At 48.3% G+C, this 26,769-nt stretch overlaps 1 protein-coding gene across 1 annotated transcript in view; it reads left to right on the forward strand.

The window, feature by feature from the left end:
- Positions 1–23,487, forward strand: part of TESK2 (testis associated actin remodelling kinase 2) — a 47,960-nt gene extending 24,473 nt beyond the window's left edge. The window contains exons 5-11 of the mRNA XM_075320497.1: positions 7,318–7,464; positions 13,607–13,689; positions 16,682–16,766; positions 18,051–18,134; positions 19,356–19,442; positions 19,538–19,679; positions 21,166–23,487. Coding sequence (XP_075176612.1) covers positions 7,318–7,464; positions 13,607–13,689; positions 16,682–16,766; positions 18,051–18,134; positions 19,356–19,442; positions 19,538–19,679; positions 21,166–22,094 — 1,557 coding nt within the window. The 3' untranslated portion in view covers positions 22,095–23,487. The remainder of the gene's footprint in view (positions 1–7,317; positions 7,465–13,606; positions 13,690–16,681; positions 16,767–18,050; positions 18,135–19,355; positions 19,443–19,537; positions 19,680–21,165) is intronic.
- Positions 23,488–26,769: the final 3,282 nt, after the last annotated feature.

The raw sequence follows: 26,769 nt of genomic DNA on the forward strand, positions 1-26,769 counted from the left end.
GCACCCTGATGCTTGGGCTTTCAGCTGCTGTTTGTCCTGTCTAATCCCTTGTCCTGCGTGGCAGCATCTCATGGTCCTGTCTAGTCCCGAGTGGCCGCACCTCATGGTCCTGTCTAGTCCCGAGTGGCCGCATCTCGTGGTCCTGTCTAGTCCCGAGTGGCCGCATCTCGTGGTCCTGTCTAGTCCCGAGTGGCCGCATCTCGTGGTCCTGTCTAGTCCCGAGTGGCCGCATCTCGTGGTCCTGTCTAGTCCCGAGTGGCCGCATCTCGTGGTCCTGTCTAGTCCCGAGTGGCCGCATCTCGTGGTCCTGTCTAGTCCCGAGTGGCCGCATCTCGTGGTCCTGTCTAGTCCCGAGTGGCCGCATCTCGTGGTCCTGTCTAGTCCCGAGTGGCCGCATCTCGTGGTCCTGTCTAGTCCCGAGTGGCCGCATCTCGTGGTCCTGTCTAGTCCCGAGTGGCCGCATCTCGTGGTCCTGTCTAGTCCCGAGTGGCCGAATCTCGTGGTCCTGTCTAGTCCCGAGTGGCCGCATCTCATGATCCTGTCTAGTCCCGAGTGGCCGCATCTCGTGGTCCTGTCTAGTCCCGAGTGGCCGCATCTCGTGGTCCTGTCTAGTCCCGAGTGGCCGCATCTCGTGGTCCTGTCTAGTCCCGAGTGGCCGCATCTCGTGGTCCTGTCTAGTCCCGAGTGGCCGCATCTCGTGGTCCTATCTAGTCCCGAGTGGCCGCATCTCGTGGTCCTGTCTAGTCCCGAGTGGCCGCATCTCGTGGTCCTGTCTAGTCCCGAGTGGCCGCATCTCACGGTCCTGTCTAGTCCCGAGTGGCCGCATCTCACGGTCCTGTGCACCCCGATACTTGGAATTCAGCTGCTGTTTTTCCTGTCTACCCCCTTGTCCTGTGTGGCAGGGTCTTGTGGTCCCATCCAGCCCCGAGTGGCAGCGTCTCGTGGTCTTGTGTTACGGTGCCATTAATATGTCATCTTGCTGCTCTGCTTGTTCCCCCCCCTCTTTGAGACCCCGCACCTTTGTTGTGAATCAGTGTATGATTTATCCCGCACTCGGCCCCCCGCAGACGCTTGCGGTCCCGTCCCTGCCGTTACTCTTGTTGTGCTCTGCGGTCTTGGCTGACAGCCAGGATCAGTCTTGCGTTATATCCGAACAGTTATTGATGCAATGAGTGGGGGATCTGCAGTAATAATATTGCACAATACAAGTCAGTCAGTCCCGTCCGACCAGAAGCCGTGTCTACTGCGTCCCTGCAATCACCAGCAGTGACCTGCGGAGCTGACAATCTGATTACTCTGTTACTGACACTACATACACATGTGTGAATCCAACTAATAACCAGTGAAGTAAACCAGGGCAGCTAGGAGAGCTGCTGACACGTTTTACAGTTGCAGCTATCGGGGTCATCCCATTAATTTCTTCGATTCATCAATATCGTATCTCCTTTATGTAAAGATATCTGGTTAAAAAAATGCAGGATTAAAGGGGCGTTGGGCGATGACGCTCCAGGATATCGCCATATTTGAAGGAGGCTCCTTAATTTTGATGTAAAACACTCCTCCTGTGTCTGCGATGTTTTTAAAGAAAATCAGTGACCAGCTCTTTACCACCTAATCTGAGAGCAGCATAAGGAGACCCTGATACCAGTGATGTGTCACTTACTGAGCTGCTCACTGCAGTTTTGGCAAAATCACAGTTTTATCAGCAGGAGAGGACTACTAAACCTGCTACCAGGTAGTCCTCCCTATTCTTGAGCTTTTTATAACTCCGCCCCCACCACTGATTGGCAGCTTTCTGCCTATGCACAGTGTAACCTAGAAAGCAGCCAATCAGTGGTGTGAGCGGGGATATACAGAGCTCAGTATTCGGAGAACTGCAGCAGATAAAACAGGGATTTTATCAAAACTTCAGGAAGCAGCCTAGCAAATGACACATTGCTGGAATCAGGGTCTCTGCACCTACATCATGCTGCTATCAGATAAAGGGAATTCGTCATCAAGTATTTATTATTTTAAGTTGCAGTGAATGATTTGACCTGTCTGGATGGAAGGTGATGTGGCAGTCCAGGTTGTTATTATCTCCGCACCAGTAACATTCCTCTAGCGGATGATTGATTCTCAGGGCGATTGTTAGGCTTCCTCTTCATTTTGTTGGGGTCAGGTGACTGCTCCGTGAAGTATTAATTTGTAAGACAAGACTCCTCTCATGAACAAAGGAGCCCATGGAGCGTCCTGTGCTCTATTATCATGAAATAATATCCGTCCGCAGCGAGATTTCTACAATCCGGAGTCTTTGTATTCACTTGTTGCAGAACATTAGCGTGGATGATAACGTCAGATACATCGCGTGTTATAAGTCGCTCGACTCGTCAGGCTTGGCCATTTTATTAAAAAGAACCAAATAAACTATACAGGAGCGGTTTCTGCACCAAACCGTGTAATACTTTATAACCGGATTTTTAGGTCAGCTTCAGTCCTCTTTATGGAAACAGTAGTCATGGGTGCACGTAGACAAGGAAAGAGAAAATCTAAACAGATGTCCAGATAGTAGAAATCTATGGCATACACCATCCAGTATTCCAAAGTGCTTTATTCCAACGTTATGTGCAGGCAAAAGTAGCGGGGGATAGAGCCAAGTGCAGGTTCCCATGGACAACGGCCGCTTTGCACCTCCTTGTGCTTCAACGGGTCCCAACGGGACCCGTTGAAGCACAAGGAGGTGCGAAACGGTCGTTGTCCATAGGGGGCCTGCACTCTGCTCTATCCCCCGCTACTTTTGCCTGCACATAACAAGGGACTAAAGCACTTTGGAATACTGGAAGGTGTATGCCATAGATTTCTACTATCTGGACATTAAAGAGAACCAACCATCAGGATTTTCCTATATAAACTAAAGCCAGTGCTATACTGGCACTATCATGCTGATTCCATACATACCTGTAGTTGTGAGATCGGATGTATACTTTCTAAAATACAGGCAAATAAAGTTTGTGAAATGCACTGTTACTTGATTGATAGCAGCTACAGAATATCTAATAGGTGGGTTGGGTTTTGCTAGTTATTCCCGCCCCGTCTGCTGCCTGTCCTTCCTACCCCTGTCTCTGTTATTACAGGGGGAGGAAGGACAGGCATGGTAGACAGGGGTGGAAATAACTAGCAAAACCAGACCCAGCTACTAGATATTCTGTAGCTGCTATCAATCAAATAACAGTGCATTTCACAAACTTTACTTGCCTGTATTTCATAAAGTATACATCCGATCTCACAACTAAAGGTATGTATAGAATCAGCCTGATAGCGCCAGTATAGCACTGTATGTATAGACTCAGCCTGATAGTGCCAGTATAGCACTGTATGTATAGAACCAGCCTGATAGCGCCAGTATAGCACTGTATGTATAGAATCAGCCTGATAGCGCCAGTATAGCACTGTATGTATAGAATCAGCCTGATAGTGCCAGTATAGCACTGTATGTATAGAACCAGCCTGATAGCGCCAGTATAGCACTGTATGTATAGAACCAGCCTGATAGCGCCAGTATAGCACTGTATGTATAGAATCAGCCTGATAGTGCCAGTATAGCACTGTATGTATAGAACCAGCCTGATAGCGCCAGTATAGCACTGTATGTATAGAATCAGCCTGATGGTGCCAGTATAGCACTGTATGTATAGAATCAGCCTGATAGTGCCAGTATAGCACTGTATGTATAGAATCAGCCTGATAGCGCCAGTATAGCACTGTATGTATAGACTCAGCCTGATAGTGCCAGTATAGCACTGTATGTATAGAATCAGCCTGATAGTGCCAGTATAGCACTGTATGTATAGAATCAGCCTGATAGTGCCAGTATAGCACTGTATGTATAGAACCAGCCTGATAGTGCCAGGATAGCACTGTATGTATAGAATCAGCCTGATAGCTCCAGTATAGCACTGTATGTATAGAACCAGCCTGATAGTGCCAGTATAGCACTGTATGTATAGAATCGGCCTGATAGTGCCAGTATAGCACTGACTTTAGCTTATATAGGAAATCCTGGTGGTTGGTGCGCTTTAATGGTGAAACTCTAATAGAAGTGCATGCTCAGCAGGCCACATGCCAAGATTATATATGTATATAACCTGCAGAGGGTATATAGGTGGACGTCTTGTAAAGGCATACTGTTTGGCTGGAGTATCCATCCTCCAGGGTCTCAGTTTTTTGCTTATCGGCGTCTTCGCCATCTCCCATGCGCCGTCAGTCGCTGCCTATGAGAACAGACGTCGCGGTGAACCTGCGGCTGGTGCGTCCTGTACAATCCGGCATTGTTCACCTTCGGTGTAGATTCTTCTATATACACAGGGCGCAGGTTTTTGTGCCAAATCAAACAGCTCTGATCTCATAAAAATTCCATTGTTGTGATTCGGGAAGTCTGGAGATGATATTCGTGTTTTATGTCAGGATGCGGCGTGCGATGGGGCACGGTGAGATCGTTCATCGGCCACAACAGCTTCCTGCAATTGTGAAGCCACATCGGCATTAATGTATCCCGGGAGATTTCCTAGTACCTGGCCGGCGTTGCAATGCTCGGTCTCAGGGCTCCCTATCGTGTGTATGGTAAATGGACCCCACCATGATGGCGGGCTGCGTTAGTGAGCTGCACCTATGTAACCCTGTGCCGATAATGCGCATAGAGGTAATTCCCCTCCTGTAGAATACTGCACCAAACAGCCATTGTCCTTCTTATCCTGCAAAAAAAGAGCTCAACCTCATCAAGGTACGGCCTCGACAAGACTTCTGAAGATGTCTTGTGGAATTTCACACAAGGACATTATAAGCAGATCCAATTTTTTCAGTGGATAGAGAGCATTATAATGCCGAAAACAGCACTGCTATTCGGGAATAGCGTAGCCATCAAGGGGATTAATTGGTCTGTACTGATATCTGGACAGTGGTGATGTCACCTCCTGTATAACTGATATCTGGAGGGCGGGGATGTCACTTCCTGCATAATATAACTGATATCTGGAGAGCCGTGATGTCACTTCCTGTATAATATAAATGATATCTGCAGAGTGGTGATGTCACTTCCTGTATAATATAACTAATATCTGGAGAGCAGTGATGTCACTTCCTGTATAATATAACTGATATCTGGAGAGCAGTGATGTCACTTCCTGTATAATATAACTGATATCTGGAGAGCGGTGATGTCGCTTCCTGTATAATATAACTGATATCTGCAGAGTGGTGATGTCACTTCCTGTATAATATAACTGATATCTGGAGAGCGGTGATGTCAACTCCTGTATAATATAAATAATATCTGGAGAGCCGTGATGTCACTTCCTGTATAATATAACTGATATCTGGAGAGCGGTGATGTCGCCTCCTGTATAATATAACTGATATCTGAGGAGTGGTGATGTCACTTCCTGTATAATATAACTGATATCTGGAGAGCCGTGATGTCACTTCCTGTATAATATAACTGATATCTGGAGAGCCGTGATGTCACTTCCTGTATAATATAACTGATATCTGGAGAGCCGTGATGTCACTTCCTGTATAATATAACTGATATCTGGAGAGCCGTGATGTCACTTCCTGTATAATATAACTGATATCTGGAGAGCGTTGATGTCACCTCCTGTATAATATAAATGATATCTGAGGAGTGGTGATGTCACTTCCTGTATAATATAACTGATATCTGGAGAGCCGTGATGTCACTTCCTGCATGATATAACTGATATCTGGAGAGCCATGATGTCTCTTCCTGTATAATATAAATAATATCTGCAGAGTGGTGATGTCACTGCTGTATAATATAACTGATATCTGGAGAGCCGTGATGTCACTTCCTGTATAATATAAATGATATCTGGAGAGCCGTGATGTCACTTCCTGTATAATATAAATGATATCTGCAGAGTGGTGATGTCACTGCTGTCTAATATAACTGATATCTGGAGAGCGTTGATGTCACTTCCTGTATAATATAACTGATATCTGGAGAGCGGTGATGTCACTTCCTGTATAATATAAATGATATCTGCAGAGCGGTGATGTCACTGCTGTATAATATAACTGATATCTGGAGAGCGGTGATGTCACTTCCTGTATAATATAAATGATATCTGCAGAGCGGTGATGTCACTTCCTGTATAATATAACTGATATCTGGAGAGCGGTGATGTCACTTCCTGTATAATATAACTGATATCTGGAGAACGGTGATGTCACTTCCTGTATAATATAACTGATTTCTGTGCAGCAGTGATGTCACTTCCTGTATAATATAACTAATATCTGGAGAGCGGTGATGTCACTTCCTGTATAATATAGCTTATATCTGTGCAGCAGTGATGTCACCCCTGATATAAATTGCACATTGTTCCTAGCTTTTTTGCTGCTACCTCCTGTAGGGTCACCAATAACACGAGTACGGGCGCAGCTCATTAGTTGCTCCAGACGTTACTGTGCGTGAAATATTAAAAGTCCTGGTTTTGCTCCCTCTTTTATGTGGAGTCCGGGGTTTTCTTTGGCAGTGCACTGTGTGTTTTCTCAGCTGAGCGTCTGGCCCTGCACCTCCTGATCGCCGCCGCCTGCCCCGCTGCAGCAATTGTCACCAAAGCCTCCTGCACAAGTGTGAATTACATGGAGGTAACAGGCAGACTCCATGCAGATTGGGGGGGACACCGGGCAAAGCAACCGGAACAGAGTACAGCTGATAGAAGGGAATTGTATGTTCATCACTGTGTGTTTCTCGGATTTCCCTCCCTCTCCTCCGTCATTTATGTACTCGTGTGTATGTGGCACATAAAGAATTTGGTGCAGAAATGTCTGGACCATTTCTGAGTCTCTTGGTAGGAAAAAAGGTGTAAAAAAACCCCATGCATTTATGCTGCGTTTGTGTGTTTACTGAGCTTTTTTGATGCAGATTTTTTCCATAAATTAATATTGGTGAAATCTGCAGAACATACGCTGAAATATGCACCAAAACCGCAAAGAGAAAATACGCAACGTGTGCAGGAGACGTCAGGATTCTCTTTCCGTTTGCTGGCGTGTGACAAATCTGCACTGAAAAATGTATCACAAACATGACAAATCTGCAACATGTGCACACAGCCTATTGGGCTACGTTCACACCATTGCTTGTTGCAGACATGGTGACACCCTGGGCAGGGTGCAACTCTTATCCATCAGTGGGACCTGACTCCAAAATAACCACCTTCAGAGTCTTGTAAGGATTGGCCTGAGGCTGGATTAGGTGATCTGATCTCACGCATGTTCCTTTGTGATATAATACATGCTTCTCTCCTTGTTTTGCAGTATATTAACAGCGGGAATCTGGAGCAGCTTCTGGACAGCAACCAGCACTTGTCATGGATGGTACGGGTGAAGCTGGCGCTGGATGTCGCCCTCGGTCTGGCTTATCTGCACTCCAAGGGAATCTTCCATCGAGACCTCACATCCAAGGTAGGTTGGAGGCCATTCTTATCCTGGGGTCAGATCATCTGCAAAAAATGGGCTGGATAAAATTGTTGTCCCCCTCAACTTAATATTTGGTTGCACACCTTTTGGTTAAATAATTGCAATCATTCGCTTCCTATAACCATCCACAAGCTTCTTACTCCTCTCACCTGGAATTTTGGACTCTTCTTCTGTATAAATTGCTCCAGGTCTCTCCTATTTGAAGGCGTCTCCTCCCAACGGCAATTTTAAGATCTCTCCACAGGTGTTAAAGGGGATTTAGATCCGGACTCATTGCTGCCACTTCAGAACTCTCCAGAGCTTTGTTTCTATCCATTTCTGGTGGATTCTTGAAGTATGTTTGGGGTAACTTGCAGGCAAACCCATGACCTAGGACGCACACCTGGGTTTCTGACACTGGGAACCACATTGTGACACAAAATCCTTTTGGTAATCTTTAGATTTCATGATGTCTTGCACACAGTCAAGGCCCCCAGTGCCAAAGGCAGCAAAACAACCACAGAACATCTTTGCACCTCCACCATATTTGACTGTAGGTACTGTGTTCTTTTCTTTATTCACCTCATTCTGTTTTCAATGAACAGTAGAATAATGTGCTTTACCAAAAAGCTCTATCTTGGTCACATCTCTCCACAAGACGCTTTCTCGGAAGGATTTTTATCATTCATGTACATTTTGGCAACCTGCAGACTAGCTTTTTATGTCTGTCAGCAGTGGGGTCCTCCTGGGTCTTCTCCATAGCGTTTCATTTAATTCACATGTGGACAGATAGTTCTTGCTGACACTGATGCCTCCTGAGCTTGCAGGGCAGCTTAAATTTCTTTAGAACTTGATTGGGGCGTCTTATCCATTATCCAGACTATTCTGCGTTGCAACCATTCATCAACTTTTCACTGCAGTCCCCATCCAGCGAGATTAGCTACAGTGCCATAGGTTGTAAACCTCTCGATTTTATTTTGGACACCATGTAAAAAGAAATATCAAGATCTCTGCAGATGGACTTGTAACCTTAAGATTATTTTCCAACAATTTTGGTTCTCAGGTCCTCAGACAGTTCTCTTCTCCTCTCCCTGTTCTCCATGATTAGTGTGCCACACACAGACACACAGTGCAAATATGACTCAACTTCTCCCCTTTTTATCTGGCTTCAGGTGTGATTTTCATATTGCTCACATATGTTACTTGAATGAGCATCACATGCTTGAAACAAAAGTTGTTACCCGTAATTTTGGAAAGGTGCCCACAATTTTGTCCTTCCCATTTTTGGAGCTTTGTGTGATATTATGTCCAATTTGCCTTTTGTTTGTTTTTTTTTTTTTTTTGTTTGTTTGTTTTTTTTTGTATTCCAATACACGCAAAGCTCAGCATCCATGTGAAATCTTATCTTATGAAAACTTCCACAAGTACATAGACATAAGTAGGATATAGACATTATTGTCATACGGATGTTGGCGAAAAACACAGGAGTTTGAATTAATTGACTTTTTGCAAGATTTCTTTCAGAAAAAGTAACAGATTTTAGTACATGTCCCATTTAACAAAAGGGTTGTAATACTGAAGGTATCGCAAATTTCCGCACTCACAGCGCTGCTGATGGCGAAGTGTCCGGTTCGGTTTTTTATTGTCGACCATGAAACTAAATGGTTTCACAATTGGGGAGATCTCTCGGGAGACACCGCAGATGTGATTGTAGCTGGAAATTGACTCCAGATTGCACGCTGAAAAGCGGGATTGTGAAAGAGACGTCGCTCTGTGATCTCGGCGCACCCCGACCATAAGAGACGAGCTGGCGGACATATGGATGCTGAATATAGGGGACGACCAATAATTTCGCACTGTCCCAGATGCAGAGCTATTGGATATTCTGAACCTATGGAAGCCTCTATGTATGTGCACACAGGCTTCCCGGCAATGTCTGCATCCAGATGTCATACAGGACTGACCTCACCGCTCTCCAGATATGTCGCTCTGGTGTCCACCTTCTAAGTCATCCGGCATCTGTCAGCGCGATATGTTATACTGAAATGCTATCATGCCAGGAGCCGCCAGGTACAGGACATGTCCGGCATATTTAGAGTCTTGATGGAGTAGGACACTTGAAGTCACGGGTCTCTGCAGATATTTGGCCTCAGTTCCTTCTTTTTTCTACTGTTTATTCCTGAGATGCAAACACTTCCTCATCCCTGACCACTAATTCTTCATATGTCACGTTCCCCCTTATTCTAGAGATAATGTGATAATGTTACAGTATTATCCTTCCGCTACATTTTCTGCAGAAAAGCAGAAGGTGAGAACTATATCTATCTATATACATTTCTATCCAATCCACACCAGTGAAGTTTACACTCAGATCTGTTCCATTTACTGCACGGTTTACTTTCATTTTAATCTCTTAAATCACTATATTGTACTGATCCTGAGTTAGACCGCATTATGCTCCAGAGCTGCACTCACTATTCTGCTGGTGCAGTCACTGTCTACATGCATTACATTACTTATCCTGTACTGATCCTGAGTTACCTCCTGTATTATGCTCCAGAGCTGCACTCACTATTCTGCTGGTGCAGTCACTGTGTACATACATTAGATTACTGATCCTAAGTTACCTCCTGCATTATACTCCAGAGCTGCACTTATTATTCTGCTGGTGCAGTCATTGTGTACATACATTGCATTACTGATCCTGAGTTACCTCCTGCATTATACTCCAGAGCTGCACTCACTATTCTGCTGGGGAAGTCACTCTGTACATACATTACATTACTGATCCTGAGTTACCTCCTGCATTATACCCCAGAGCTGCACTCACTATTCTGCTGGGGCAGTCACTCTGTACATACATTACATTATTTATCCTGTATTATACTCCAGAGCTGCACTCATTCTGCTGGTGCAGTCACTGTGTATATACATTACTCACCCTGTATTGTGCTCCAGAGCTGCACTCATTATTCTGCTGGTACATTCACTGTGTATATACATTACTCACCCTGTATTGTGCTCCAGAGCTGCACTCGTGATCAGTGCAGTATAGGTACTGTAATATGCGTAGACTGTGGCTGTCCCATGGGTCGCGCTCCTGTCCTCACTGTTGTGTGGTATTTCGGTGCTCCCCGCTCCCGTTCAGTGCACTCAGCAGTTTAATAGCAGATGTTCCACACTTTGGCAGATTTGTGCTCTGTCTGGCGGTGGACGGCAGATGTTTTCTGGCCGTGTCCTACATAAGGGCCTCTGTGTTTCTGCACTAAGCAGAACCTCACACTTCCGCGCCGCACAGAGCGCACATTAATCCCGGTTTATGTTTTACGTTTATTATTTTATCTATGACTGGTTGGCGGCCATCTTTCTTTGCGAAGTGGATAAATAGCGCCTCCCAGTGGGTTGAGTTGTCAAACCTGCAGCAGTATCTGTGGGGTCGGTAGACCCCAGGAAGACTCCAGTGGTTAGACCGGATGATGCGAGATCACCGTGCATAGCCTTCATTACAGCGCTCGCAGACGTCCTCACTGCTTTCCTCATGCCATGGACATACACTGTATTTTCCCATTTCTCCTACTGCTCGCTCTAATTGTCAGACTTCACTGCAATTTTAATTCCTTTTGGATGAATCAGGAGGCTCAGGATGAACAGGAGGCTTCTGTGTAGTGCTGCCTATGTGGATGACTTATAAGGAATCTGCAGATGGATCTATATTTTAGATACAGAGCTCCAAATCCCCTTCCTTCCGTCAATACGGCCATACGGGTATGGCTTGGGCTCATCATATGGCGGGTATCGCTGGTCCCTACTGCCTGGCGGCACGTAGCACAGCGCTGTTTGCAAGTCTCATCTTGGCAACAGATCCACAGTGAGAACAAAGCCATACATGCTAAAATTGTTCTTACTTCAGCCACCACTAGGGGGAACCCACTGTATACAAAGTTATACAGTGTGTCCATCCATATCCTGTCCACCGCCATTAACTTGAGAACGGTGGCAGCTATAGACATAGAAGTGGTGTCTAGGTATAGTAAAGTATCCATGCGCTACGCAATGAAACCACCTATAGCGCCACCTGGTGGAAAACAATGGAATTGGCATTTTTATCTGGAAAACTGAACCAGATAGAGAAAAAAGTGCATTACAAAGTTGTATGGCATCATCAATTCAATACGAATCGACACCTTGCATACAGAAATGCTGTGATATGAAACACATGACCCCAAAACATTGAATACTGGTCACGCATATGGCGCTCATTGGTGTCCCCCGTCAGCTGCAATGCACATCTGGCCTCTGCACAGCATACTGTATCTTGCTGCACGTTGTGCAATATGGTGGGTGACACGTTTGCACACATCTGTGATACGTGGTCGTAGGTCCTGCAATGTTGGTGGAGGGGTCGCATACACCTGCTGTTTGATGTGACCTCACAGAAAGAAGTCCAATGGGGTCAGGTCAGGTGAGCGGAGGCCACTCCACACAGCCACCATACCCAATGACTTGTAGGAAGGTCTCCATGAGGTATCGCTTCACGTCCGCAGCCTTGTGAGTTTTACACCTTCTAATCATAGCATTTCTGTATGCAAGGTGTCGATTCATATTGAATTGATGATGCCCTACAACTTTGTAATTCACTTTCTTTCTCTATCTCGTTCCGTTTTCGAGATAAAAATGCCAATTCTGTTGTTTTCCACCAGGTGGCGCTATAGGTGGTTTCATTGCGTAGCGCATGGCTACTTTACTATACCTAGACACCACTTCTATGTCTATAGCTGCCGCCGTTCTCAAGTTAATGGCGGTGGACAGGATATGGGTGGACACACTGTATATAGGTGCGGTGTATACAGGATATGGGTGGACACACTGTATATAGGTGCGGTGTATACAGGAGATGGGTGGACACACTGTATACAGGAGATGGGTGGACACACTGTATTCAGGAGATGGGTGGACACACTGTATTCAGGAGATGGGTGGACACACTGTATTCAGGAGATGGGTGGACACGCTGTATACAGGAGACGGGTGGACACGCTGTATACAGGAGACGGGTGGACACGCTGTATACAGGAGACGGGTGGACACGCTGTATACAGGAGACGGGTGGACACGCTGTATCCAGGAGACGGGTGGACACGCTGTATCCAGGAGACGGGTGGACACGCTGTATCCAGGAGACGGGTGGACACGCTGTATCCAGGAGACGGGTGGACACGCTGTATACAGGAGACGGGTGGACACGCTGTATCCAGGAGATGGGTGGACACGCTGTATCCAGGAGATGGGTGGACACGCTGTATCCAGGAGATGGGTGGACACGCTGTATACAGGAGACGGGTGGACACGCTGTATACAGGAGATTGGTGGATACGCTGTATACAGGAGACGGGTGGATACGCTGTATACAGGAGACGGGTGGATACGCTGTATACAGGAGACGGGTGGATACGCTGTATACAGGAGACGGGTGGATACGCTGTATACAGGAGACGGGTGGACACGCTGTATACAGGAGACGGGTGGACACGCTGTATACAGGAGATGGGTGGACACGCTGTATACAGGAGATGGGTGGACACGCTGTATACAGGAGATGGGTGGACACGCTGTATACAGGAGATGGGTGGACACGCTGTGTACAGGAGATGGGTGGACACACTGTATACAGGAGATGGGTGGACACACTGTATACAGGAGATGGGTGGACACACTGTATACAGGAGACGGGTGGACACACTGTATAGCTCCCCCTAATGGTGTTGGCACTCACACATTGTAACCAGCAGTATATCAGAAGTGCAATCTAGGACTGCGGTCCTGCTCATCGGTCCCCCCAGAGGACCCCGGATTACGTGCTTTGCATGCACGCTTCCCTTGGTAGTAAGCTGTCTGTGTGTTCCAGATATAGCACAATGTCTGTCCATTAAGGAGACCCCCGGGGTAGTGGAGGTCAGTGGTGTAAAACCTCAGTGGCAGCTCCGTCTTCCGCGTCCGGGCCAGATCTGTGGGTTTTGCAGCCTCAGCTTCTTTTCAGGGATTGTGCTCATTGCATTAGTTTAATGTTAAGCCGCAGGCGGCTCCAGCCTCGTTAACCCCATAGTGGCCAGGCTTGTGTTTAATGACCCCCCTCCATCTTCTCTTACAGAACTGTCTCATCAAGAGTGACGAGGGCGGCTACTCGGCCGTGGTGGCCGATTTTGGGCTGGCGGAAAAAATTCCAGATTACAGGTAAATGCGCCGTGCCCGGATGAACCTACCTAACCTGGCAATTACTGTAATAACAAGGTCCTGAATGTAGGAAGGATTAACCCAGCCGAGCGCTGCTCCGCTCACATGACTTCTGGGCTCTACACTTGAGCCACTTACTATAAATCTCCATATAACGTTCAGCCGCTTGCATTACATAACCTCATCGACGCCACGCTCCGGTCACATACAGAGACAGTCACAGGTCTGCTGGCTTCTATTTACTACCGGTTATGCTGATAACCTAGCAGAATTATGAATGCAGCTCTGGATGTCTAAATATGATACAAAAACCAGAGCCAGATTCCCATCATTCATTGTTCTTTTAGGATTAGAGCTGTAATCTCTGCTGATTGTCGTGTACTGGCGGATTATCAGCGTTTAGCGCTGTGTGTATGGCGGATTACTACATCAATCAGTGCAGAATGAAGCAGCACAATTTCCTAGGTAGTTTCCAGCATCATTGGACCTCACAGGGTTTTTTTTATGCTGCAGTCTCATTCAGACTCCTCAAAAAACAGCGTTAATGCTTCCACTTCTACAGAGCCTTGGATATTGCAGTGGTATACAGTGTGTCCACCCATATCCTGTATACACCGCACCTCTATACAGTGTGTCCACCCATATCCTGTATACACCGCACCTATATACAGTGTGTCCACCCATATCCTGTATACACCGCACCTATATACAATGTGTCCACCCATATCCTGTATACACCGCACCTATATACAATGTGTCCACCCATATCCTGTATACACCGCACCTATATACAGTGTGTCCACCCATATCCTGTATACACCGCACCTATATACAATGTGTCCACCCATATCCTGTATACACCGCACCTATATACAGTGTCCACCCATATCCTGTATACACCGCACCTATATACAGTGTGTCCACCCATATCCTGTATACACCGCACCTATATACAATGTGTCCACCCATATCCTGTATACAACGCACCTATATACAGTGTGTCCACCCATATCCTGTATACACCGCACCTATATACAGTGTGTCCACCCATATCCTGTATACACCGCACCTATATACAATGTGTCCACCCATATCCTGTATACACCGCACCTATATACAGTGTGTCCACCCATATCCTGTATACACCGCACCTATATACAGTGTGTTCACCCATATCCTGTCCACCGCCATTAACTTGAGAACGGCGGCAGCTATAGGCATAGAAGTGGTGTCTAGGTATAGTAAAGTAGCCATGCGCTACACAATGAAATCACCTATAGCGCCACCTGGTGGAAAACAACGGAGTTAGCATTTTTATCTCGAAAACGGAACGAGATAGAGAAAAAAAGTGAATTACAAAGTTGTAGGGCATCATCAATACAATACAAATCAACGCCTACACACCACTTCTATGCCTATAGCTGCCGCCGTTCTCAAGTTAATGGCGGTGGACAGGATATGGGTGGACACATTGTATGTCAGTGATATGCTCCGTGCGTCACCTTTAGTGGGAAAGTTAAAACTTTTTCCAAGCTTTATATCCTTTCCTTATTGAATGTCGGGGCCGCGGATAGTGAGGTATTAGGGTTGCACCTCAGTAAACACATTACCAATGACTTGGCACAAAGAGCAGCCAGTCAGGATATATGACCACATCAGGTCCAGATGTGGCGGCCTGGGGAGGGTCGTACCTGCACAATGTTTCCTGAGAGCCGGAGGATCAATAACATTTATTCCAGCCGCGTAAGAGCAATAAAACCATAAAGCAGGAGGAGTGGGCTGCAGTGTAACGAGACCTGACAGGAGACCCCAGTGATCCTCAGTATAGCGATAGCCCCCCACACAGGGATCCAATCCCTGACCTGCTGCAATGTCAGGAAACCGACCAGCATAGAACGGCGAAACGAGAGTGAAAATGAACAATGAAATGGCAGATAACTGGGAACAATAGATTATTCACTTGTAAAGTAAATGGGGGATAGCTAGACTTTAGGGGTAATGTCCCTTTTAATGCAGCATTATACGTTTTAATTGACAGATTGTGGTTGGGAGGAAGCTGTGGGGGATTGAGCAACACAACTGGGGATATCCGGAGTTTACAGTAGACGTTAGTCCACAAGAGTCGTGAGGTCCGGGCTCACTGAACAGACTGGTTGCCCAATGTATGTCTCTGTACATACATTACTGATCTTATGCCGATCCTGAGTTACATCCTGTATTATCCTCCAGAGCTGCACTTACTATTCTGCTGGTGCAGTCACTGTGTACATACATTACATTACTGATCCTGAGTTACCTCCTGTATTATACTCCAGAGCTGCGCTCACTATTCTGCTGGTGCAGTCACTGTGTACATACATTACATTACTTATCCTGAACTGATCCTGAGTTACATCTTGTATTATACTCCAGAGCTGCACTCACTATTCTGCTATTGGTGCAGTCACTGGGTACATAATTACATTACTTATCCAATATTATACTCCAGAGCTGCACTCACTATTCTGCTGGTACAGTCACTGTGTACATACATTACATTACTTATCCTGTACTGATCCTGAGTTGCATCCTGTATTATACTCCAGAGCTGCACTCACTATTCTGCTATTGGTGCAGTTAATGTGTACATACATTACATTACTTATTTTGTACTCATCCTGAGTTACATCCTGTATTGTTCTTCAGAGCTGCACTCAGTATTCTGCACCTTTTATAGCTGACCTCTCACAGTATTTTCTGCTTTTTCACAGTTTTTGGAGAACTCTGACAAAGTTATATGCCCACCTATACTATAAGCTGAGCACAAACTTGCTGACGGTTTCCAATAATAAGCAACAATCTATCCGCAGTATTGTCCATCTTGCATGTCACTTCTGCCCGCATAGTGCCAGTCTCACGCTCAGTTTTGGGGATTTTGACCTTCTCATTCTTTTAAATACAAGGAATAGATGAATTGTTCACTGTCGTCCCCCTTATCTCTGTTTCCTTGTAGCGGGGGTAGTGAGAAGCTGGCGGTTGTGGGGTCTCCATATTGGATGGCTCCGGAGGTTCTGCGTGATGAACCGTACAATGAAAAGGTGAGCGTGGCAGTGTCCCGGGGGCCGGAGATCTTCATGTCCATTGATCCGTGTATAACTGCTATAAAATAACATAATGTCTGTGTTCTGTCAGTGTAAGGAATTTCTCACAGCTGAGGGTTTGTAACAATGTATCAGTGAAGACCATCCTCTGTGAGCTGAGTAGCTGTAGTATGACATGTAGTTGTAAGCTGATGGGCGAGGACACGTTTTGGGGTCACCCGCGCCCGCCTAGTTTTCTGGTCATCGGGACGAGGCGGTTACCTACCTCTCACCTACAGGTGGAAGGTGCGACCAGTGGAAACGTACACAGCAGTCGCCATAGTAACCGGCATTGATCTGAAGTGTCAATATTCCGCTGAGCTGTCAGAGACATACGTGGAATTCCTCCGGGGTAGAATAATCCCGCACCCTGCGCCAGACGCTGCGGTAGAAGATTAACCAGACTCTTATCTCCTGATATTTGTACAAAGAGGAGCGACTCCACTGAGCAAATATCGCCCGCTGTGCGCCCCGTATCGGGTCCGAGATCCCCCCTACACAATCTGATCCCAGAGCAATACCAGTGATTACAAGAGGCGGCACCGCTGGGCATGTCAGGGTTACAGATGGTGACCATATAACACAGAGAATAGCATTAGAATACATGAAATGATTCCCAATCCAGCAAATGTGTGATAAACTGTGTTCTCTGCTTGCTGCAAGTGAATGAAAACGAGCAGCTGCTGCATAATGGATGCAGCGTGGGATCCACAGCTTGTCCTAAACTGTGACCAAAAAATCAAATGGAAATGCAGATCTTCTGTGCATGCTTTGTAATGGATTCCGGGGGTTTTCAAAAATCTGCACCGAAAAGCATCATGTGTGAATACAGCCTCCCCGGTCATGTCATGTTACAGTAGATACTGACACATTGTAACAAACCATACACCATGGTAATTCTCTTTCCAGCTTTCAGTAGAAGTCACGTCTTGTTGCCATTATTAAGGGGGGTGTTTTGTTTTATTATGACTGTTGGCACTTTAACCGTATACATGTGTCGATCTACGGGGGGTCCCGGTGCTGGAGACCCCCCCCCCCCCCCTCCCGTTCTCTAAGATTAAAGGAAGAGAAGTAAACTCCAGTCTTTGATAATGCTTAGATTTTTTTTGGTGTCTTCAGTCATTCCTTAGTGATTGTTGGGGGTCTCAGCATCCAGACCCCCACCCATCAATAAAATGATTGGTCTTTATGATATGTTGAGTTACACTGTAAATGAATGTCTTTTTTTTTTTTTTCTGCCAGGCTGACGTCTTCTCCTACGGCATCATCTTGTGTGAGATCATCGCCCGGATACAGGCGGACCCTGATTACCTGCCCCGCACAGAGGTAACTATGCCCTTTGACACTCTGGATCAGTTAGGCTGCTATCACACTACGATCCTCTCCCCGTTCATTGGTCCCGTCGGGGCTTCTGTCCAAAGCCCCTGCAAAATGGATTTTAGACGTATGCACCATCGGGGCCATTGACTATAATGGAGCAGATGGAGTCACCGAGTGCTGTTGTGCACCATTTTTGGGAGTATACACTTACTGGAGGCGACACCCGGACATAGCAGACTGCATTTAGGTGTCTGCCTCCAGTAAGCGTATACTCCCGAAAATGATGCACAGCAGAGCACACAGTGACTCCATATGCACCATTATAGTCAGTGGTCCCATCCGCGCATATGTCAAAAACCTATTTTGTGGGGGTTTCAGACCGAAGCCCAGACGAGACCACTGAACGGGGAGAGGATCACAATGTGAAAGGCCTTACAGTTGTGTCGTCTCATTACACCGGATGTTAATGGTTTGTGCTGAGAACAAATCTGTAAATTTTAGTTTAGATCCATAGCCCCCCAGTGTATCAGTAGCAGACGCCCCCAAATTCTAAAAGGCAGCGTCCTCGCAAATAGAAGGGTCACTCTGCTCCAGCCCGGTTCACAGCGTGACTAATTTATTTTTATAGCCATCCAATAAATGTGCTGACTGTTCCTAATCGTTATCATTATATCCATGGTAACAAAATACCAATCAATAGGGACGTTCAGAAATTATCACCAGTGCAAAGACTGAAGAAAAGCCAATAAATACCTGCACCGCGGCGGATAACAAAAATACAGCAAGTGTCAGAGCAATGGTTTATACAAGAGCGCCACCTGCAGGCCGCAAGTGGAACAACTGCATCTGGGATGTGATAAGTTGTTTTCACCTAAAATAGTAACAGTGGCCACAAGGAATTAATATTGCGACATCGTCCTCCCTTCACCCCACTTATTTAAGGTAGAATTTCTGTTCTGATTTCTGCCGTCCACCGCATGCGAGCGACCAGAAACCGCCGCTATTGCCCAAATAATTCCTGCATGCACCTGGATCAATGTAATAGACAAATATTAGGGGATAGTGCAATATCTGGTAACATGCCTATAGTCCCTATAGACCCGGATTTGGAGCAAAGAGCTTTTGTTATTAGACCTGACTGGTTGGGTCCTGGTGGGCCGGTGTTGCTTATCACTGTGAGATCACATGACGCCAGGTGAACTCCTCCTGTTTCTTTCTCCTGTTTAGAACTTTGGTCTGGACTATGATGGTTTCCAGCACATGGTGGGTGACTGCCCCCAGGACTTCCTCCAGCTGACCTTCAACTGCTGCAACGTGAGTGCCCCCGATCACAGCCGGACCACCACTGAGCAGCGCCAGCACAATGTCCTGCCAGAATGCCTGAGCTTTTGTTTTTGACTTCTTGGCAGATGGATCCGAAGCTCCGTCCTTCCTTCACGGACATCGTGAAGCAGTTGGAGGAAATAACACATCGTTTAAAAAAAGAAGAGGCTGAGAACGAGCGACTGTCCAGCAAGCCCGAGATCAACGAGACCAAGCCCCTCACTAAGCGTAAGATTCTTGTGTCTACGCCGCCATCGTCCTCAGCATTCAGTTTTTGTATAATGAGAAGTTCTACTACTTTGTCAATGCCTCCTCGTTTTTATGATCTCTGCTTGCTGTCTATGAATGAAGACATGCTTGTTACATCCAGCCAGTCCTGTTGTAGAAATCCCTCTCCAGGTCTGATACATTGATACAGTGCTGCACCTCTACTGAACCGCAGGCTGACAGCAAGCAGAGATCTGCCAAGTGGTCAAGAAACGCCAAATCTGTGAGAATACCACAGAGCTTAGAGAAAGCAGCTTGATGCCATTGCTTTTCAACCCCCCCCCCCCACCTCACCACCACCACCGGCCGTCGCACCCTCCCTCCCTCCGCCGGCCGTCGCACCCTCCCTCCCTCCGCCGGCCGTCGCACCCTCCCTCCCTCCGCCGGCCGTCACACCCTTCCTCCCTCCGCCGGCCGTCGCACCCTCCCTCCCTCCGCCGGCCGTCGCACCCTCCCTCCCTCCGCTGGCCGTCGCACCCTTCCTCCCTCCGCCGGCCGTCGCACCCTTCCTCCCTCCGCCGGCCGTCGCACCCTCCCTCCCTCCGCCGGCCGTCGCACCCTCCCTCCCTCCGCCGGCCGTCGCACCCTCCCTCCCTCCGCCGGCCGTCGCACCCTCCCTCCCTCCGCCGGCCGTCGCACCCTCCCTCCCTCCGCCGGCCGTCGCACCCTCCCTCCCTCCGCCGGCCGTCGCTCCCTCCCTCCCTCCGTCGTCCCTCGCTCCCTCCCTCTCTCCCTCCGCCGGCCCTCGCACCCTCCCTCTCTCCCTCCGCCGGCCGTCGCTCCCTCCGCCAGCCGTCGCTCCCTCCCTCTCTTCCTCCGCCGGCCGTCGCTCCCTCCCTCTCTTCCTCCGCCGGCCGTCGCTCCCTCCCTCTCTCCCTCCGCCGGCCGTCGCTCCCTCCCTCTCTCCCTCCGCCGGCCGTCGCTCCCTCCCTCTCTCCCTCCGCCGGCCGTCGCTCCCTCCCTCTCTCCCTCCGCCGGCCGTCGCTCCCTCCCTCTCTCCCTCCGCCGGCCGTCGCTCCCTCCCTCTCTCCCTCCGCCGGCCGTCGCTCCCTCCCTCTCTCCCTCCGCCGGCCGTCGCTCCCTCCCTCTCTCCCTCCGCCGGCCGTCGCTCCCTCCCTCTCTCCCTCCGCTGGCCGTCGCTCCCTCCCTCTCTCCCTCCGCCGGCCGTCGCTCCCTCGCTCTCTCCCTCCGCCGGCCGTCGCGCCCTCGCTCTCTCCCTCCGCCGGCCGTCGCGCCCTCGCTCTCTCCCTCCGCCGGCCGTCGCGCTCTCCCTCCGCCGGCCGTCGCGCCCTCCCTCTCTCCCTCCGCCGGCCGTCGCGCCCTCCCTCTCGCCTCCCCACCACGGCTTGAGTGCGTCATACGTGAATCTATTTCCTTTGGCGTGTAATTGCTGATTGGAAGTGTAGCATTGCAGTTGAGAACTTTTTGTGTTTCCTTCGCTCCGCAGCTTCCAGTGAGAAAAGTCAAGGGGTGAAGCGTCTCATCACAATCCCACAAGACGACAAAATCCCACAGAAGTCCCCACGTCCCCGACGGAACATCACGCTCTCCCGGAGTCAGTCCGATGTTTTTGCCCGGAAACCGCAACGCAAGATAAATGTTCAGGACCCTTTTTATACCCCCAGCAAGGGGCTGCTGCGCAAGGTTAACCCCTTCAACGCCAGGGAGGACTTAAAGGGAGGGAAAATTAAATTCTTCGACATGCCCAGCAAGTCCGTAATCTCCCACGTCTTCGACCTGCACTCCCCCAAAATGGATGGTAGTCAGACACCGGGGCTGGTGCGGCAGCCGTACAGCCAGGACACTGTGGACTATTGCTACATACCCAAGAGGCGCTGCAGGTCTCTGCCCGTCTCTCCTGAGCTTGTGAAAAAAGACTGCTCCCCTTCGCCGGCCCTCTCCTCCACTGTGGGCAGGTGTGACCCCGCGCAGCTCAGCAATGAGGTAAGGGCGAAGCTCCTATGTAATGTCAAATACGGCGTATCCGAAATCCCACCCTATAAACTCCGGTCCGTGTTCCCTGACGGCGCACAGGCCGAGGACATGGACTGTACCGACGGGATTGGAGAGATGGAAGGAAGCCGGGAGAGCCGGGATGAGTACTGTAACCGGCTGCAGGTCAGCAATAGGAAACCCGCTCAGTGTCCCCAGCCCCCCACCCACGGCCCCCCAGAAGACGAGCTCTCCCTGGGCTTCAACTCCAGCTCCGAAGCCATGGAAATAGAGGACGAAATGAACGACAACCAGCTGAACTGCATTCCCCCGGCGCATTTTGGAGGGCTGTCCTTACTGCCAGTGGACAATACGGAGAGCAGGGACTGCCTGTGTGACTCTGTGTCCGGCTGCCGGATCCGCCAGGGAGTCGTGAAAATGTGATATGTGTAGGGTTTACATGACCTCAGATCCTAGGATGGGAGCGGCGGATTCTCTGCTCCCCCCGGAAGAGTCTTAACCAGCTGGATTACCCCACTGCTTCTTCCGTGAGCGATCAGACCTTGCTGGGCTGTTCACCGGTGACCATGGATCAACCTGTAAGCGCAGCGCCGGCTACCTGCCCTGATAAATCACATAGAAAAGTGTCATCTGGGGGAGGGAAGAGCAGCATCGGCTACCTGTGCCCTGATAAATCACATAGAAAAGTGTCATCTGGGGGAGGAGGGAAGTGCAGCACCGGCTACCTGTGCCCTGATAAATCACATAGGAAAGTGTCATCTGGGGGAGGGAAGTGCAGCACCGGCTACCTGTGCCCTGATAAATCACATAGGAAAGTGTCATCTGGGAGAGGGAAGTGCAGCACCGGCTACCTGTGCCCTGATAAATCACATAGGAAAGTGTCATCTGGGAGAGGGAAGTGCAGCACCGGCTACCTGTGCCCTGATAAATCACATAAGAAAGTGTCATCTGGGAGAGGGAAGTGCAGCACCGGCTACCTGTGCCCTGATAAATCACATAGGAAAGTGTCATCTTGGGGAGGGAAGTGCAGCACAGGCTACCTGTGCCCTGATAAATCACATAGGAAAGTGTCATCTTGGGGAGGGAAGTGCTGTAACTCGCATCAATGAAAAAATAAAGAAAATTGACAATGCAGACAAGCGTTCGTGTTCCGGAGCGTTCCACAGGCGATTTCACCTTGTTTTAGTAGCACGTGACCTGGAGTAACCTTGTATTAACCCCTTCACCAGTCATACTCTGACAACAACTCGTTACTATAGGTGATAGCACATTTGGGAGATTTGTGTCAATCGGTGATGCCTTAACCCCCTCAGTGCCACTAGCTTTTATACCTTGTGCGGCATCAGATCATCAGGCGCTACTAGTTTGCTCTATATATCCAGGTTCACATGACCCCCTCCCCCGCCCTGCGGCTGCCGTGTGCGCCCCCGGGGGCCATATGCAAGTTTTAATGTATCTTTTAGCTCCAGATCAGGTTCCTGGTTGTTTGTTTTTTTGTCCCAGCCCCAGATGTGATGGTCGCCTGTGTGTTGCCTCCAGCCATTGTGAGCGTGATTGTAGGGTCTCATTCGAGGAGTTGTTGCGTTTTTAACATCTTCTTTTTTTTTTTTTTTTTTATTTATACTCAAATATGAGTTGAACAATTTTTATTATTTCCAGGAAAGGGAAGCGGGAAAAAAACACCCATTATCCATGTGCACTGTTGGGTCAAGTGCAAGCGAAATACTGCATTTATGAAACAAAATGTAACTGCGGCCTTTAAAGGGAACCTGTCACCACTTTTTTGCCCTATAAGCTGCGGCCACCACCACCGGGCTCTTATATACAGGATTCTGACATGCTGTATATAAGAGCCCAGGCCGGGGGTATAAGAAAAATCACTTTATAATACTTACCGAACAGTCGCGCGGTGGGCCTTATGGGCATCTCCGTTGCCCGGTGCCGGCGCCGCCTCTTTCGGCCATCTTCGTCCCCTTTCTGAAGCTGGGGTGCATGAAGCGTCCGACGTCATACACACTCGCCGGTCCTGTGCAGGCGCACTACAATACTTTGATCTGCCCTGCTCAGGACCTGAATGCTGGCGAGTATGGATGACGTCGGACCCGTCATGCACCGCGGCTAGAAAAGGAGATAAAAAGTGGCCAAAAAATGCGGCGCCGGGAACCGGACAATGGAGACGCCCATTAGGCCCACCGCGCGACCGTTAGGTAAGTATTATAAAGTGGTTTTTTTATGTTATATTATAACATATATACAGTATAAATATAAGAGCCTGGTGGTGGTGGCCGCAGCTTATAGGGCAAAAAAGTGGTGACAGGTTCCCTTTAAATGTACAATGCCGGAAACCAAGAATTCGGATTATTGATACTTTTTTTTTTTATTTCCCCTTTTCTAAACTTACTTAGTGTTTATACCCAGTGTTGTTTTTCAGGTGGTGGGGGCTGCTTCATCTACCTCCCGCGGATTAGACTGTATTAATAACCCTGACTGATGCCAGCGTCACCCCTGTGACCTCCATTAATTGTAGCGCTAAATATTGGGGTGATTTAGAATTAAAGAGAAGTTGTCGGCAGGATTTAGCCTAAATTGGCCATAATGGCGCTGTGATGATGATTAAGTGGCTATCTGCAGTGAAGGAATCTGATCTTTCATTGCTGAATAAGTTTTCATGGTGACGTCTTGGGTGTATCGGGGTGGGACGTCTGGGGTAGGGTGGTCTTCTTCGCTGCCCCTCTACCTGCCTCCTCTGTTTCTTCTATGGTTCACTGATTATTCAGTGATCTTCTTCCTATTTAAAATTCCGTTCCTTTGCAGCCGCTATGATTGCGGTGGGCGGCGTGTGCACAGTGTGATTCTGCAGGTCTTCAATAAAATGGCGCAGATCGAGATTTCAGCTCAAAGACCTCCATCATTAAGCTGAGATTTTGAGCTGCACATGCGCCGGCACCATTTTACTATCTGTAGAATCACGCGGCGTACAGTCTTCATTAAAATGGCACCAGCGATGGCGCATGTGCAAATAGAGATTTTGGCTTAACAAGGAGGTCATTGAGGTGAAATCTCAGTCTGCACATGCTCTGCATCTGGCGCCATTTTATTGAAGACCTGCAGACCGCCCACAGAATCACACTGTGCATGCGCTGCCCACCGCAATCATGGCGGCGGTGTGGAATTTCCAAAAGGAAGCAGAACCTTTAAATAATCAGTGACCTGTAAAAGAAAGGGGGGCGAGGAAGAAGAAGACGACGACACGACCCCTCCAAGTCCTGCCCCGATGCACGGAGGACCTCATGATGAAAATATTAGAGGAAGATTATTCAGCAACCAAAGATCGGATTTGTTCACTGCAGGTTTCCATTTAATCAGCATCACAGCGCCATCATGGCCATGTGTTTACTTTATAGTGCTGAATCCTGCTGACACCTTCTCTTTAAAGGGAACCTGTCACCACGTTTTTGGCCTATAATCTGCTGCCACCACCACCGGGCTCTTATATACAGGATTCTGACACGCTGTATAGAAGAGCCCAGGCCGGGGGTATAACATAAAAAACACTTTATAATACTCACCTAACGGTCGCACTGTGGGCCTAATGGGCGTCTCTGTTGTCCGGTTCCTGGCGCCGCATCTTTTGGCCATCTTTGATCTCCTTCTCTAGCAGCGGTGCATGACGCGGCTACGTCATACACACTCGCCGGTCCTGCGCAGGCGCACTACAATACTTCGATCTGCCCTGCTCAGGACCTGAATGCCGGCGACTGTGTATGACATCGGACCCGTTATGCACCGCGGCTAGAAAAGCAGGACGAAGATGGCCGAAAGAGGCGGCGCTGGCACCGGACACGCCCATCCGGCCAACCAAGCGACCGTTAGGTAAGTATTATAAAGTGTTCTTTATGTTACACCCCCGGCCAACGCCCTTATATACAGCATGTTAGAATGCTGTATATAAGAGCCCAGTGGTGGTGGCCGCAGCTTATAGGGCAAAAAAAGTGGTGACAGGTTCCCTTTAAGGACATGGGATGCACACGGCTGCCCCCTAGTGGTGAACTGAGCTCACAACACCTTTTCTGTTAGTTTGTGTTGGGTATAATGATCATTCTGTTATTGTAGGGAGTAGGGGCAATTTTTGTTGCAGGCTGTACCAGTCCCTCACCAATAGTACAAGAAAGCTCAACAGCGCCCCCGGGTGATAACTCAGTCACACAGCAATGAGTTTGATCTATAATAACATCGGACTGCAAAGTCTACCAGAAATGTCCGACACTTTGTTATTGTTATAGAACATCTGGAATTCAGAGCTATTGTCTTAAGTCTTCCCCCAAAACACACAATGCAAAATCCCAACCTGGCAGCTCGGCTCTCCCCGTGCTGAACTCTGCTCCTCCGAGGGAAATGTCACATATTTATTGGAGGAAGTTTGTCCCTCGTTCTAGCACCTGACCCAATTGCACCAATCATCTGCCCGGGACGTGACGTCAGACAGCATTTTTTTTTTAAGTTTAAAGTAAGATGTAAACAATTAAGGGGGAAATGACGTCACGAGCGGCGGATTATATGAAGTGAGAAAAGTGTTACCGCAATGTCAATAGAAATTGTCCCGGATTCAATAAGACTGGGGCGTATTCTACCCCGGAGCGCTGGAGAAACGCGCAGAAGTCATTGAGAGTCGTCCACCTCTTAATGAATCAACGGCCGGGCGCCATTTCTGTCCTAATTTACACCAACTTTTGTAGCCTAAGTTCTAAATTTGTTGTGCACCCTCGGAAATATTTTAAGGAGTTTTACACCATAGTTCTAGGGGCAAACTGCTTAATGAATTGGGGCGAATATGTTCCACACCTGAGATCTGAGGCTTCCTGTTAAGGCAGAGTTCACACTAGTGTAATTCATCCTGTCTGACCGTGGGTGACTGAACCCATCTATGATATGGCTGCAAGCTCAGGTCGAGAGAGCCACGGTCAGACCACGCAAACAGGTCAGCCTATGGAGCGTGACAGACGCACGTGTGGACCTGAACTGTTACTGACCTAAGAACCTTTTTTTTCTATCTCCAAATCCTGATTACAGAAAAAGAAACTTAGGCTATGTGCGCAGC

This window comes from Anomaloglossus baeobatrachus, chromosome 8 (genome assembly GCF_048569485.1).
Source record: "Anomaloglossus baeobatrachus isolate aAnoBae1 chromosome 8, aAnoBae1.hap1, whole genome shotgun sequence".
Lineage (NCBI taxonomy): Eukaryota > Metazoa > Chordata > Amphibia > Anura > Aromobatidae > Anomaloglossus > Anomaloglossus baeobatrachus.